This window comes from Bos javanicus, chromosome 12 (genome assembly GCF_032452875.1).
Source record: "Bos javanicus breed banteng chromosome 12, ARS-OSU_banteng_1.0, whole genome shotgun sequence".
NCBI classification, from domain to species: Eukaryota; Metazoa; Chordata; class Mammalia; order Artiodactyla; family Bovidae; genus Bos; species Bos javanicus.
Window position 1 is genome coordinate 72,231,225 of NC_083879.1, and position 13,481 is coordinate 72,244,705.

General features: G+C 37.8%; 1 protein-coding gene across 2 annotated transcripts in view; it reads left to right on the plus strand.

The window, feature by feature from the left end:
- LOC133258050 (ATP-binding cassette sub-family C member 4-like) overlaps positions 1 to 13,481 on the plus strand; it is a 334,436-nt gene that overhangs the window by 266,639 nt on the left and 54,316 nt on the right. The window contains exon 19 of one of the 2 annotated variants that reach the window (XM_061434385.1): positions 7,088 to 7,234. The exons of the other annotated variant lie outside the window; for it this stretch is intronic. Coding sequence (XP_061290369.1) covers positions 7,088 to 7,234 — 147 coding nt within the window. The remainder of the gene's footprint in view (positions 1 to 7,087; positions 7,235 to 13,481) is intronic. 2 annotated transcript variants of the gene reach the window in all.

Below are 13,481 nucleotides of genomic sequence, written 5' to 3' on the forward strand. Positions count from 1 at the left end.
GTCACCTTGCTTATTTATGTTATATGCAGGGTACATCATGAGAAACGCTGTGCTGGATGAAGCAAAAACTGGAATCAAAATTGCTGGGAGAAATATCAATAACCTCAGATATGTAGATGACAATACCCTTATGGCAGAAAGCAAAGAAGAACTAAAGAGCCTCTTGATGAAAGTGAAAGTGGAGAGTGAAAAAGTTGGCTTAAAGCTCAACATTCAGAAAACTAAGATCATGGCATCCGGTCCCATCACTTCTTGGCAAATAAATGGGGAAACAGTGGAAACAGTGACAGACTTTATTTTTTTGATTTCCAAAATCACTGAAGATGTTGCCATTGGCCATAAAATTAAAAATGCTTGCTCCTTGGAAGAAAAGTTATGACCAACCTAGACAACATGTTAAAAAGCAGAGACATTACTTTGCCAACAAAGTTCTGTCTAGTCAAGACTATGGTTTTTCCAGGGGTTATGTATGGATGTTAGAGTTGGACTATAGAGAAAGCTGAGCACTGAAGAATTGATGCTTTTGAATTGTGGTGTTGGAGAAGACTCTTGAGAGTCCCTTGGACTGCAAGGAGATCCAACCAGGCCATCCTAAAGGAGATCAGTCCTGGATGTTCATTGGAAGGACTGATGTTGAAGCTGAAACTCCAATATGTTGGCCACCTGATGCAAAGAACTGACTCATTTGAAAAAACCCTGATGCTGGGAAAGATTGAAGGCAAGAGGAGAGAGGGATGACAGAGGATGAGATGGTTGAATGGTATCACTGACTCAATGGACATCAGTTTGAGTAAACTCTGGAAGTTGGTGATGGACAGGGAGGCCTGGCGTTCTGCAGTCCATGGTGTCTGAAAGAGTCAGACATGACTGAGCAACTGAACTGAACTGCTGGCAACTTTACTTTTAGTTTTTTGAGGACCCTCCACTGTTTGCCACAGTGATTGCCTCAGTTTACGTTCCTACCAACAGTGTACATATGTTCCCTTTTCACCACACCCTCTTCAACATCTGTTATTTGTATTTTTCAATGATGGTCATTATGACTGATGTTGAGTGGTACCTTATTGTAGTTTTCATTTCATAACTAGCAATGTTAAGTATCTTTGTATAGATCTGTTGGCATATATCTGTGTATGTCTTCTTTGGAAAAATGTCTATTTAAGTCATCTGTCCATTTTTTGAGCAGGTTTGCTTGTCGTTGAATTATATAAGCTGTTTTTAGATTTTGAAAATTAAGGCTTTGTCAATCACATCAATTTCAAAGGTTTTCTTTCAGTCTGTAGGTTGTCTTTCCATTTTATTTATGGTTTCCTTTGCTGTGCAGAAGCTTATAAGTTTGATTAGGTCCCATTTGTTTATTTTTGGTTTTATTTCTATCACCTTGGGAGACTGACCTAAGAAATCATTGGTACAATTATGTGAGAGGAAGTTTTACCTGTGTTCTCTTCTAGGAGTCTTATGGTGTCATGTCATATTTAAGTCTTGAAGCCATTTGGAGTTTATTTTTGTGTGAGAGTTGTTCTAACATCAGTGATTTACATACAGCTGTCCAACTTTCCCAAAACTACTTACTGAAGATACTGTCTTTTATAATATACATTGTATATAATAAACAAGTCTTGCCTCTTCTGTTGACGATTAACTTTAACAGGTGTTGAAGGTGTATGCATTTATTTCTTGGCTCTCTGTTCCATTTATTCATAGTCTATTTTTGTGCCAAAACTGCACCATTTTGATAACTATAGCTTTGTACTATCATCCGAAGTCTGGGAGGGCTATGACTCCTGCTTTGTTCTTTATCCTCAGGATTGCTTTGGCAGTTCTAGATTTCTTGTGGTTCCATATAAGTTTTAGCTGTATTTGTTAGTTTCATGAAAAATTTATGGGTAATTTGATAGGGATCTTGTTAAATCTGTAGATTGCTTTGGGTAGTATGGCCATTTTAACAGTATTAACAGTATTAATTCTTCCAATCCAAGAGCATGGAATATTTTTGCATTTCTTTGGATCATGTTTAGTTTCCTCTTTTAATGTTTTATAAATCTTTCACCTCCTTGATTATGTTTATTCCTGGGTATTTTAAGTTTTTTTGATGTGATTTTGATTTGTTTTTACATTCCTTTTATAATGTTTCATTATGAGTATAAAAAATAACTTGGTTCAGTGTGTCAATCTTGTATCCTTATGCCTTGCTGAATTCATTTACCAGTTCTATTAGTTTTTGTGTGGAGTCTTTACAGTTTTGTATATATATTATCATCTGCATATAGTGACAGTTTTACCTCTTCCCTCCAAATGTGGATAAATTTGATTTCTTTTTCTTGTCTTATGGCTGTAGCTAGGACTTCAAGTACTGTGCTGCATAGAAGTAGTGAGAGTGGGCATCCTTGTCTTTCTCCAAATTTTAACAGGAAGGCTTTCAGCTTTTCACCACTGAGTATTATATTGGCCGTATGCTTTGTCATAAATGGGCTTCCCTGGTGGCTCAGATGGTAAAGAATCTGACTGCAATGCATGATCCCTGGGTTGGGAAGATTCCCTGGAAAAGGGAATAGCTACTCACTCCAGTATTCTTGCCTGTAAAAATCCATGGACAGAGGAGCCTAATGGTCTGCATACAGTCCATGAAGTTGCAGAGTTGGACATGAATGAAAGACTTATACTTCCAGTTTGTCATAAATAATTTTCATCTTGTTGAGATTTATTTCCTCTGTACTTAATTTCTTAAGAGGTTTTTTTTTTTTTATCATGAATGGATGTTCAGTTTAATCAAATACTTTTTCTGTATTTATTAAGATGATCATGTGGCTTTTGTGTTTTCTTTAATTGATATGATGGATCATATCAATTGATTTGTGTATGTTAAACCATACTTGTAACCCTGGGATAAATCCAGCTTGATCATAGTGCATGATTTTTTTTTTTAATGTGTTGTTGGATTCAATTTGCTAATATTTTGTTGAGAATTTTTGCATCTATATTCATCAAGGATATTGTCCTATGATTTTCATTTTTGGTAGTATCTTTAACTAGTTTTGATATCAGGATGATGTTGGCTTTATGGAATGTCTTTGGGAATATTCCCTTTGCTTCAATCTTTTGGAAGAATTTGAGGATTGGTATAAGCTCTTCCTTTGTTGTTGGGTAAAGTTCACCTGTGAAGCCATCTGATCCTGGACTTTTGTGTGTAGGGATTTTTTTTTTTTTTCAATTACAGATTCTGTTTCATTTCTAGTGATCAGTCTGTTCTAATTTTCTTTGTCTTCTTGGTTCAGTTTTGGTGTGCTGTAGAATGGAGAAGGAAATGGCAACCCACTCCAGTATTCTTGCCTGGAGAATCCCACACACAGAGGAGCCTGGTGGGCTGCCATCTATGGGGTCACACAGAGTCGGACATGACTGAAGCAACTTTGCAGCAGTAGCAGCAGCAACATGTGTCTAGAAACTTGTCCATTTCTCATAGGTTGTCCAGTTTGTTAGTAAATACAGTTCATGGTTTATTTATGTATCTGTAGAATCAGTTGTTACTTATCCTCTTTCATTTATTATTTTGTTTATTTGGGTTCTCTCCTTTTATTCTTGGTAAGACTAACCAAAGGCTTGTCAATTTTGTTTACCCTTTCAGAGAACCAGCTTTTGGTTTTATTGATTTTTTTCTATTTTTTAAATATTTATTTCCTCTCTGATATTTATTATGTCCATCGTTTTGCTGATTTTAGGTTTTGTTCTTCTTTTTCTAATTCTTTTAGGTGGTAGGTTAGGTTGTTTATTTGAGGTTTTTCTTGTTTCTTGAAGAAGACCTACTTTACTATGAACTTCCCTTTAAGAACTGCTTTTGCTGCACTCTATAGATTTTGTATGGCTGTTTTCATTGTCATTTGTATTTTTAAATGTCCTCCTTGATTTAATCATTGATCCATTTTTTTTTTTCCCCTTAGTAGCATGTTTTTTTGTGTGTGTGCACTCAATTGCTCAGCTGTGTCGACTCTTCATGACCACATGGACTATAGCCCACCAGGCTACTCAGTCCATGAGATTTTCCAGACAAGAATATTGGCTGCTAAGTTGCTTCAGTCGTGTCCGACTCTGTGCAACCCCATAGATGGCAGCCCACCAGGCTCCCCTGTCCCTGGGATTCTCCAGGCAAGAACACCGGAGTGGGTTGCCATTTGCTTCTCCAATGCGTGAAAGTGAAAAATGAAAGTGAAGTCGCTCAGTCGTGTCTGACTCTTAGCGACCCCATGGACTGCAGCCTATCAGGCTCCTCAGTCCATGGGCTTTTCCAGGCAAGAACACTGGAGTGGGAGTGGGTTGCTATTTCCTACTCCAGGATATTTTCCTGACCCAAGGATTGAACCCACATCTCTTGCATCAGTAGGCGGATTCTTTATCACTGCATCACCTGGAAAATCCAGCATGTTGTTTAGTTTCCATGTAATCTTTCTTTCCTTATTTTTCTGTGGTTGATTTCTAGTTTCATGCAATTGTGGTCAGAAAAGATACTTGAAATAATTCCTGTCCTCTTAAATTTGTTGAGGCTTGTTTTGTGCTATCGTATGGGTCCATCCTAAAGAATGGTCCATCTGCACTTGAAAAGAATGAGTATGTTAGGGTTTATTAGGATATAATGTCCTATAAATATCTAGTAAGTCTGATTTTTCTATGGTTTCATTTAAGATCTCTGTTGTGAGTGGGGTGTTCAAGGCTCCTACTATTATTGCATCCTCATCAATTTCTCCCTTTATGTCTATCAGCATGTGTTCCATGTATTTGGATGCTCCTATATTAGTTGCATATATGTTGACAAGTGTACTATCTTCCTATATTGATCTTTTCATCATTATCTAGTGTCCTTCTATATTTTCCAGTATAATCTTTGTTTTAAAGTCTATTTTGTCTGATATGAGTATTGTTGCCTCCACTTTCTTGTTATTTCATGAAATATCTATTTCTGTCCCCTCACTTTCAATCTATGTGTGTCCTTTGCCCTGATGCAGGTCTCTTATAAGCAGCATATTGTATATTGTATGCTCTTATTATTTTTATTCAGTATGCCACTTTGTGTCTTTTGTGTGTTTAGTTCTTTGACATTTAAGGTAATTTTTGATATGTATATATTTATCACCATCTTCAACTTTGTTTTCCCGTTGATTTTTATTTCTTCTTTGTTCCTTATCTTTTATTTTTTCTTTTCTAGTTTTGATGATTTTCTTTTGTGTTATGCTTCCACTCTCTTCTTTTTGGCTTTGGAATCTATTGTATGTTTTTGATTTATGGTTACCCTCTTTTTCAATTATGTTAACTTCTTCCTATATCTGCTTGCTTTAAACTGGTAGTCATATAAGCTTAGGGCTTCTCTGGTGACTCAGTGGTAAAGAATCCATCTGCCAATGCAGGAGACAAGGCTTCTAGGGTTGGGAAAGATCCCCTGGAGAAGGAAATGGCAACCTACTCCAGTATTCTTGCCTGGAAAGATCCATGGATACAGGAGCCTGGTGGGCTGTAATCCATAGGCTCACAAGAGTCAAACATGACTTAGCAACATGACGTAACAACATATAGGCTTAAACACATTCTGAAAAAATATCTGCATTTTCTTACTCTCATATCCCATTTTATGATTTTGATGTGCCTCTTATACATCTTAATGTTTACCCTTTTGCTGTTCATTGTGGTTATCATCGATTTCACAGAAAAAAATCTTTAATCTATGTATTGGCTTAGTTAAGTGATTTACTGTCCAACTGTGATATTCTCTTTCCCATGGAATCTTGCTTCTTTTCTGTTTAGAGAAGACCTTATAGTATATGGTGTGTGTGGGTGGGGGTGGGGGCGGTCTTCCCTGATAACTCAGTTGGTAAAGAATCTGCCTGCAATGCAGGAGACCTGGGTTTGATTCCTGAGTTGGGAAGATTCACTGGAGAAGGGATAGGCTACCCACTCCAGTATTCTGGCCTGGAGAATTCCATGGACTGTAGTCCACAGGGTCACAAAGGACAAGACTGAGCGACTTTCATTTTCACTTTTCGTATATCCTTTAGGACAGTTTGGTATTGTTTTGCTGTTTGCTTGTCTGAGAACTTTTATCTCTCCTTCTCAGTGCTCATCTTGCTGGATAGAGTATGCTAGGTTGCAGATTTTTTTCCCTTTTAGGACCTTGAATATATCTTGCCATTCCCTTCTTGCCTGCAACTTTTCTGTAGAAACAACAACTAATAGCCTTGGCCCAGGGTGGGCTGGGGATGGGGTGGGATTCCTTTGTAATTAACTTTTGTTTTTCTCTTGCTGCCTTTGAATCTTCTCTTTAACTTCTGCCATTTTAATTGTATATGTCTTTGTTTAGGTCTCTTCAGGCTTATCTCACTTGGGACCCTCTGCTTCTGTACTAAAATATCTGTTTCCTTCTTTATATTTGGAAAGTTTTCTGCCATAGTTTCTTCAAATACATTTTAATCCTTTTTTTCCTCTTTATTCTCCTTCAGGAATTTCTATTATGCCTAGATTGGCATGCTTTATATTATCAAATAGGTCTCATATTGCTTTTTTTTTTTTTTTTTACATCTGTGTTTCTGTCTGCTGTTCTGATTGGGTGATTTCCCGTGATCAATCTTTCACATCACATATTCATTTTCTGCATTATTCAGTCTACTATTTATTGCCTTAAAGCCAACTTTTGTTTGGTACCAAAACATACCTCACTTTTAAATTGTGAGACATGTTGTAATTAGTAAGATTTGATATTCAGAGAGAAAAAGATGACTGCATTTTATCATTTTCTTTCTTCTCAGTTTTATTAGAACTTGTACTTGAATTAGGAAAGCCTGAAGTTGTAGCTTACACCTGCTGTTTTCCCCATGTGGTTTCTATTTAATGAGAAACAGTGATTTTTATATTCTTTATAAATGTATTTGTGATTGTATTAAACTCTTATAGAATCTATTATATGTATAAATTTATATATTATATATGAATTTATACATAAATTATAGAATAAAATATAGAATGCACTTGTAAAGTGTTTGCTCTGCTTTAGGATCATTGAAGAAAAAGCAGAGATCTTGTGCTGAGTGATGTTTCTTTATTTCAGGTTTAAATGTATTGACCATCCTTTTCAGCATCACGAGATCTCTGGTTTTATTCTACATCCTTGTTCGTTCTTCACAAATTTTGCACAACAAAATGGTAGAGTCCATTTTGAGATCTCTGGTAGTGTTCTTCGATAGAAACTCAATAGGTAAGTCAGACACCAAGTTTTCTCAGTAAAAATGGTTGTTAACAAACCCATTTTGTGCCTTATTATAGCTTATGTTTGAAAATGGAGGAGATACTTGAAAGAAAATCACTGTCCTGTGTTGATCCATTTTCTATAAAAAGCTGATGTTTTTCCTCCTACCAGAGAAAATCTGAATATAGAAGCATATAAGCTTTTATTCCAATTTGTGTTTGTGGAAAAATAAATATTCCCTTTGCAGAATGATTTAGGAACCCATTTGTTGCCTGGCATACAAAACACCATATATTTGATGGAAGTGTATTTCAGTGTTGCTGACTACTCGAGTTAGTGGTAGTGAGGTGGATGAACCTATAGCCTGTTATACAGAGTGAAGTAAGAAAGATTAAAACAAATATTGTATATTAATGCATATACATGGACTCTAGAAAAATGGTACTGATGAACCTATTTGCAGGAAGGAGTGGAGGCTCAGATGTAGAGAATGGACTTCGGGCCCAGCAGGGGAAGGAGAGTAGCACAGATGTACAAACACTATCATGTGTAAAATAGACAGCTGGTGGGAAGTTGATATAAAACACAAGGAGCCCAGCCTGACACTTTGTGATAACCTAGAGGGGTGCAATGGGGAGGGGGGAGGGAGGCTCCAGAGGAAGGGGGTATATGTATAATTATGGCTAACTCACATTGTTGTATGGCAGAAACCAATACAACATTGTGAAGCAATTTTCCTCTAATTAAAAAAGAAATTAAAAAAATGTTGGCTGTGTTATGTGGTGTTAAGCTTCCCTGGTGGCTCAGATGATAAAGAATCAATCTACCTACAATGTGGGAGACTGAGGTTTGATCCCTGAGTTGGGAAGATCCCCTGGAGGAGGGCATGGCAACACAGTTCAGTATTCTTGCCTAGAGAATCCACATGGACACAGGAGCCTAGTGGGCTGCAGTCCATGGGGTCACAAAGAGTCAGACACGACTGAGCAACTAAGCACAGCCCACAAGCTAAGTTATTCTTTAGGAAGGACCTTCTTACAAGGAATCTCTCTCCATGAGACAGGCTGCGCATTTCTTTCTTTCATTTCCCATCCATTTCTGGAATCACAGAGCTTCTGGCATGTGTGGACACTTTGAGGTTTACCTAAAATGGCAATGATAAATTAATTAGAAGATTGATGAAATGTAAATATCCTCTTCAATGAAATTAACTCTATAGTGGACTTTTGCTGACATGTAAGAAGAGGCTTTGTGGTACGTAGCAGGTGGATGTTCAGTAGTAAGTTTCTCAATATGAGTGTCCCTGGAGGTTTCCCAGTGGTTGATGTCTCCACCCTGTGTCTTTCACCTATCCTGTTTTGGAAGGTAGCCTCTATACTGGGTTTCTTTGAGGAGTTAGTTCATCAGTGTACATGCCCACTTTATCTAATTGGTTAGATTTTTTGTGAGGCCCAGGGTGGCTTTGCTTATGCAAGTAATAATTGACAGGACCTGTTAAGGGAGGTGGGCTGGAGGTCAGACAGAAGTAGCCTTGACCTAGTCATCAACTAGCCACAGGACTGTAGGCCAAAGCAGGTGGACACTATTGGGCAGGCAGATCTCAAGGTAGGATTTGTCTGCCTTGATTTAAAAGTATGGACTCTCGAGCCAACTGCCTGGGTTCAGTACTGGTGCTAGTTACTAATAGTAATAGCAATTTATAATTATGTTAATATGTATGTGTTTGTTACTTAAATTCTCTATTTCTTGGTTTTCTTATCTGTAAAAATGAGGATTCTATTCGCACCTGACTGATCTTATTTTATTTTTTCTAATTTTATTTTATTTTTAAACTTTACATTATTGTATTAGTTTTGCCAAATATCAAAATGAATCCGCCACAGGTATACATGTGTTCCCCATCCCGAACCCTCCTCCCTCCTCCCTCCCCATACCATCCCTCTGGGCCGTCCCAGTGCACCAGCCCCAAGCATCCAGCATCGTGCATCGAACCTGGACTGGCAACTCATTTCCTACATGATATTTTACATGTTTCATTGCCATTCTCCCAAAACTTCCCACCCTCTCCCTCTCCCACAGAGTCCATAAGACTGTTCTATACATCAGTGTCTCTTTTGCTGTCTCGTACACCGAGTTATTGTTACCATCTTTCTAAATTCCATATATATGCGTTAGTACACTGTATTTATGTTTTTCCTTCTGGCTTACTTCACTCTGTATAATAGGCTCCAGTTTCATCCACCTCATTAGAACTGACTCAAATGTATTCTTTTTAATGGCTGAGTAATACTCCATTGTGTATATGTACAAAAGCTTTCTTATCCATTCATCTGCTGATGGACATCTAGGTTGCTTCCATGTCTTGGCTATTATAAACAGTGCTGCGATGAACATTGGGGTACACGTGTCTCTTTCCCTTCTGGTTTCCTCAGTGTGTATGCCCAGCAGTGGGATTGCTGGATCATAAGGCAGTTCTATTTCCAGTTTTTTAAGGAATCTCCACACTGTTCTCCATAGTGGCTGTACTAGTTTGCATTCCCACCAACAGTGTAAGAGGGTTCCCTTTTCTCCACACCCTCTCCAGCATTTATTATTTGTAGACTTTTGGATCGCAGCCATTCTGACTGGTGTGAAATGGTACCTCATAGTGGTTTTGATTTGCATTTCTCTGATAATGAGTGATGTTGAGCATCTTTTCATGTGTTTGTTAGCCATCTGTATGTCTTCTTTGGAGAAATGTCTATTTAGTTCTTCCAGAGATAAATCCACGCACATATGGACACCTTATCTTTGACAAAGGAGGCAACAATATAGAATGGATTAAAGACAATCTCTTTAACAAGTGGTGCTGGGAAATCTGGTCAACCACTTGTAAAAGAATGAAACTGACTGATCTTAATGTTGTGGGTATTGTTGTTGTGCTCAGTCATTTGGTCGTGTGTAACTCTTTGTGACCCCATGGACTATAGCCCACCAGGCTCCTCTGTCCATGGAATTTTCTAGGCAAGAATACTGGAGTGGGTTGCCATTTCTGACTCCAAGGCATCTTCTTGACCCAGGAATCAAACCCGTGTCTCTTGCATCTCCTGCATTGGCAGTCAGATTTTTTATAACTGTGCCAAGTTAGTTAATACATTCACAGTGCTTAGCACATGGTCGGTGCCTAATGAGCCTTAGTGACAATGATGACATGGTGTCTGGGAACTTCATCTCCTGTGAAGTGGAGATGCTGCTCTTCCTGTTTCACAAGACTGTTGTGAGGATTAAATAAGAATGTTGAGGGCAGCGTCTTGTGTAGATTTTTCAGTGCATGTTGTTTGGCCCAGGCACTGTGAGGAGCACAGGATGGTAAAATGCAGTGGCCCACACAGATCACATCTTATTAGGAAGTTAGAACAAGGAAGTGACTGGAGGAGCCCATGCTATTATGGCTGTGAAGTTGCTCCACTTTGCCTGTTAATGTGAAAACTACACTTGTAAAGTTGGGAGCATTAAAAGGAACTGAATTTCTATTATTTCAGCCTCTGAGGTCTCATGACCACAGTTAGCCAGGTTCTTCATGTTCAAGACCTATAGGCTTCTCTAGACACTAGTTCATTTATTATTCAAGAATTTGGGACCAAGTTTAAATCTTCAAGTTCACTGATCTTAGAGCAGCCAGCACACTAATGTTTATCTTGCTTCCCCCTCCTATATCTAGTAGCAGGACTTCATTCCTTCAAGAAAATTTAAACTCAAATAAGTATCACAAAGATAAGCCTAGTTTGCCCAAAAGGTTTGGGTCAATCATTTATCTACTCACTTAGTGGTAGATTAAATTGAACTCTTTCCTATCGTATTTTCAAAAGTAGAGTTTGTAATACATAATTTAGGATGGACTTTGTTTCTGGTATATGATGTCATGAAGAGAAAACCACATATATTAGTTCACTGGAAGCTGTTTCATGGAACCATAAATTTCTGTTGACTGTCGGTCAAGCTTCCAAGTTCTGTTTTCTGTCAGTTTTCTGTCACCAAATTTCTGCTGTCTGTCAATAAAGGAGACAAAACTGCCAAACAGTTAATACATTTCCCTGGGATTTAATGTGCATTGAAGATGAATCTTAGGAGGATCAAATATTTGATACCTAATTGTTTTACTTTATAAACTATAGGCCCTTAAAAGGTAAAAGGGAGGAATGCTGATTTTTAAATGTTAATCTTGACATAGCCCTGTGAATGGAAGGAAAATAAATACGTATTTCAAAATGATGAGTCATCAGTGTTACTAGAAAACTGTTTTTTCCTTGATTTAAGATTAAGTAAACACTTGTGACACAAATAGCCAGATTAACAAAAGGTATAAAAGGCAGCACCAGTGTAACCTAGACAATTAGTGGTTTATCTTACAAGATCAGCTAGTTTTATTAACAAATTGACCAATGTTTTAGACCAGGTGAGTAGATTTCACTCCTACAATGAGAAATTCTAAAAACTGAAGGAGGTTGAATTCCTTTTTGTGCCAAATTTTCTAACCATTCCCATCTCCCTTCACAAAGCAACTGTAGGAGTTTCATGCTTAATTGGCCTGGTTTTCAGGTATGTCTTCTCTTGGTTCTTGCTGTATCCAATGACTGCTTTCTAGATGAGATTAAGGTTTGAAGTCTTAGGTGCTAAAATGAGTACCTTATAAATTGTGGATAAATATTGAGTATTTTTTAAAACATACCTCATCTTTTCTCTTCCCTTAATTGTTATGTCCATTTTTTAAAATTTGATGTCAGATAAGAGAGGAAACTTTGATTGTCATCAGTATACATTTAAAATCTATTAATAGACATGGAGTTGGGATGAAGGCAGAGATGTTCCAGTGTCTCAGTTCTGCTAGGACAAAGCTTTGTAATAGCTGTGCCAGTCACTTCACTGGCACAGTCAAGATCCTTTTGACAGAAGCACAGTTATCTTAAGCAGCACTGATTCAGAGTGGTATCAGTGGTATCACTGATTCAGAGAGAGAGAGAGAGAGAAAGGCTCCTTTTGAATTAGACTGTCACACTGGAATAAGATCCATATTATTAGATTCTATTAAAGAGATGTGAAATTTAAAGTTTGAAAATTAACCAGCAAATTAAAATGACTCTAGACTTTACCCAGACTAAATTGAATGGTTTTTCGTTATTTTTCAATAGTGGTTTTGAACCAATATGTCATGTGGGATCCATATTACCCTTGGTAAAGAAAACAGACTTTGGAGTCAGCTCTTCTGAATGTGGGAGATCAGGGGCCGCAGCCAAGAGGAGTTACCCCATGTCTGAGGTCAGGGGCACGGCCAAGAGGAGCTATCCCACATCCAAGTTTTGCCAAAAGAACTCACTGGTCATAGCAAACATCGTCTTCCAACAACAAAAGAGAAGACTCTACACATGGATATCATCAGATGGTCAACACCGAAATCAGATTGATTATATTCTTTGCAACCAAAGATGGAGAAGCTCTATCCAGTTAGCAAAAACAAGACCGGGAGCTGACTGTGGCACAGAACATGAACTCCTTATTGCCAAATTCAGACTTAAATTGAAGACAGTAAGGAAAACCACTAGACCATTCAGGTATGACCTAAATCAAATCCCTTATGATTATACAGTGGAAGTGAGAAATAGATTTAAGGGACTAGATCTGATAGAGTGCCTGATGAACTATGGACTGAGGTTCGTGACATTGTACAGGAGATAAGGATCAAGACCATCCCAATAGAAAAGAAATGCAAAAAGGAAAATGGCTGTCTGAGGAGGCCTTACAAACAGCTGTGAAAAGAAGAAAAGTGGAAAGAAGAAAAGTGAAAAGCAAAGGAGAAAAGGAAAGATATTCCTATTTGAATGCCGAGTTCCAAAGAATAGAAAGGAGAGATAAGAAAGCCTTCCTCAGTGATCGGTGCAAAGAAATAGAGGAAAACAACAGAATGGGAAAGACTAGAGATCTCTTCAAGAAAATTAGAGATACCAAGGGAACATTTCATGCAAAGATGGGCTCAATAAAGGACAGCAATGGTATGGACCCAACAGAAGCAGAAGATATTAAGAAAAGTGGCAAGAATATGCAGAAGAACTATACAAAAAAGATCTTCACAACCCAGATAATCATGATGGTGTGATCACTCACCTAGAGCCAGACATCCTGGAATATGAAGTCAAGTGGGCCTTAGAAAGCATCATTATGAGCAAAGCTAGTGGAGGTGATGGAATTCCAGTTGAGCTATTTCAAATCTTAAAAGATGATG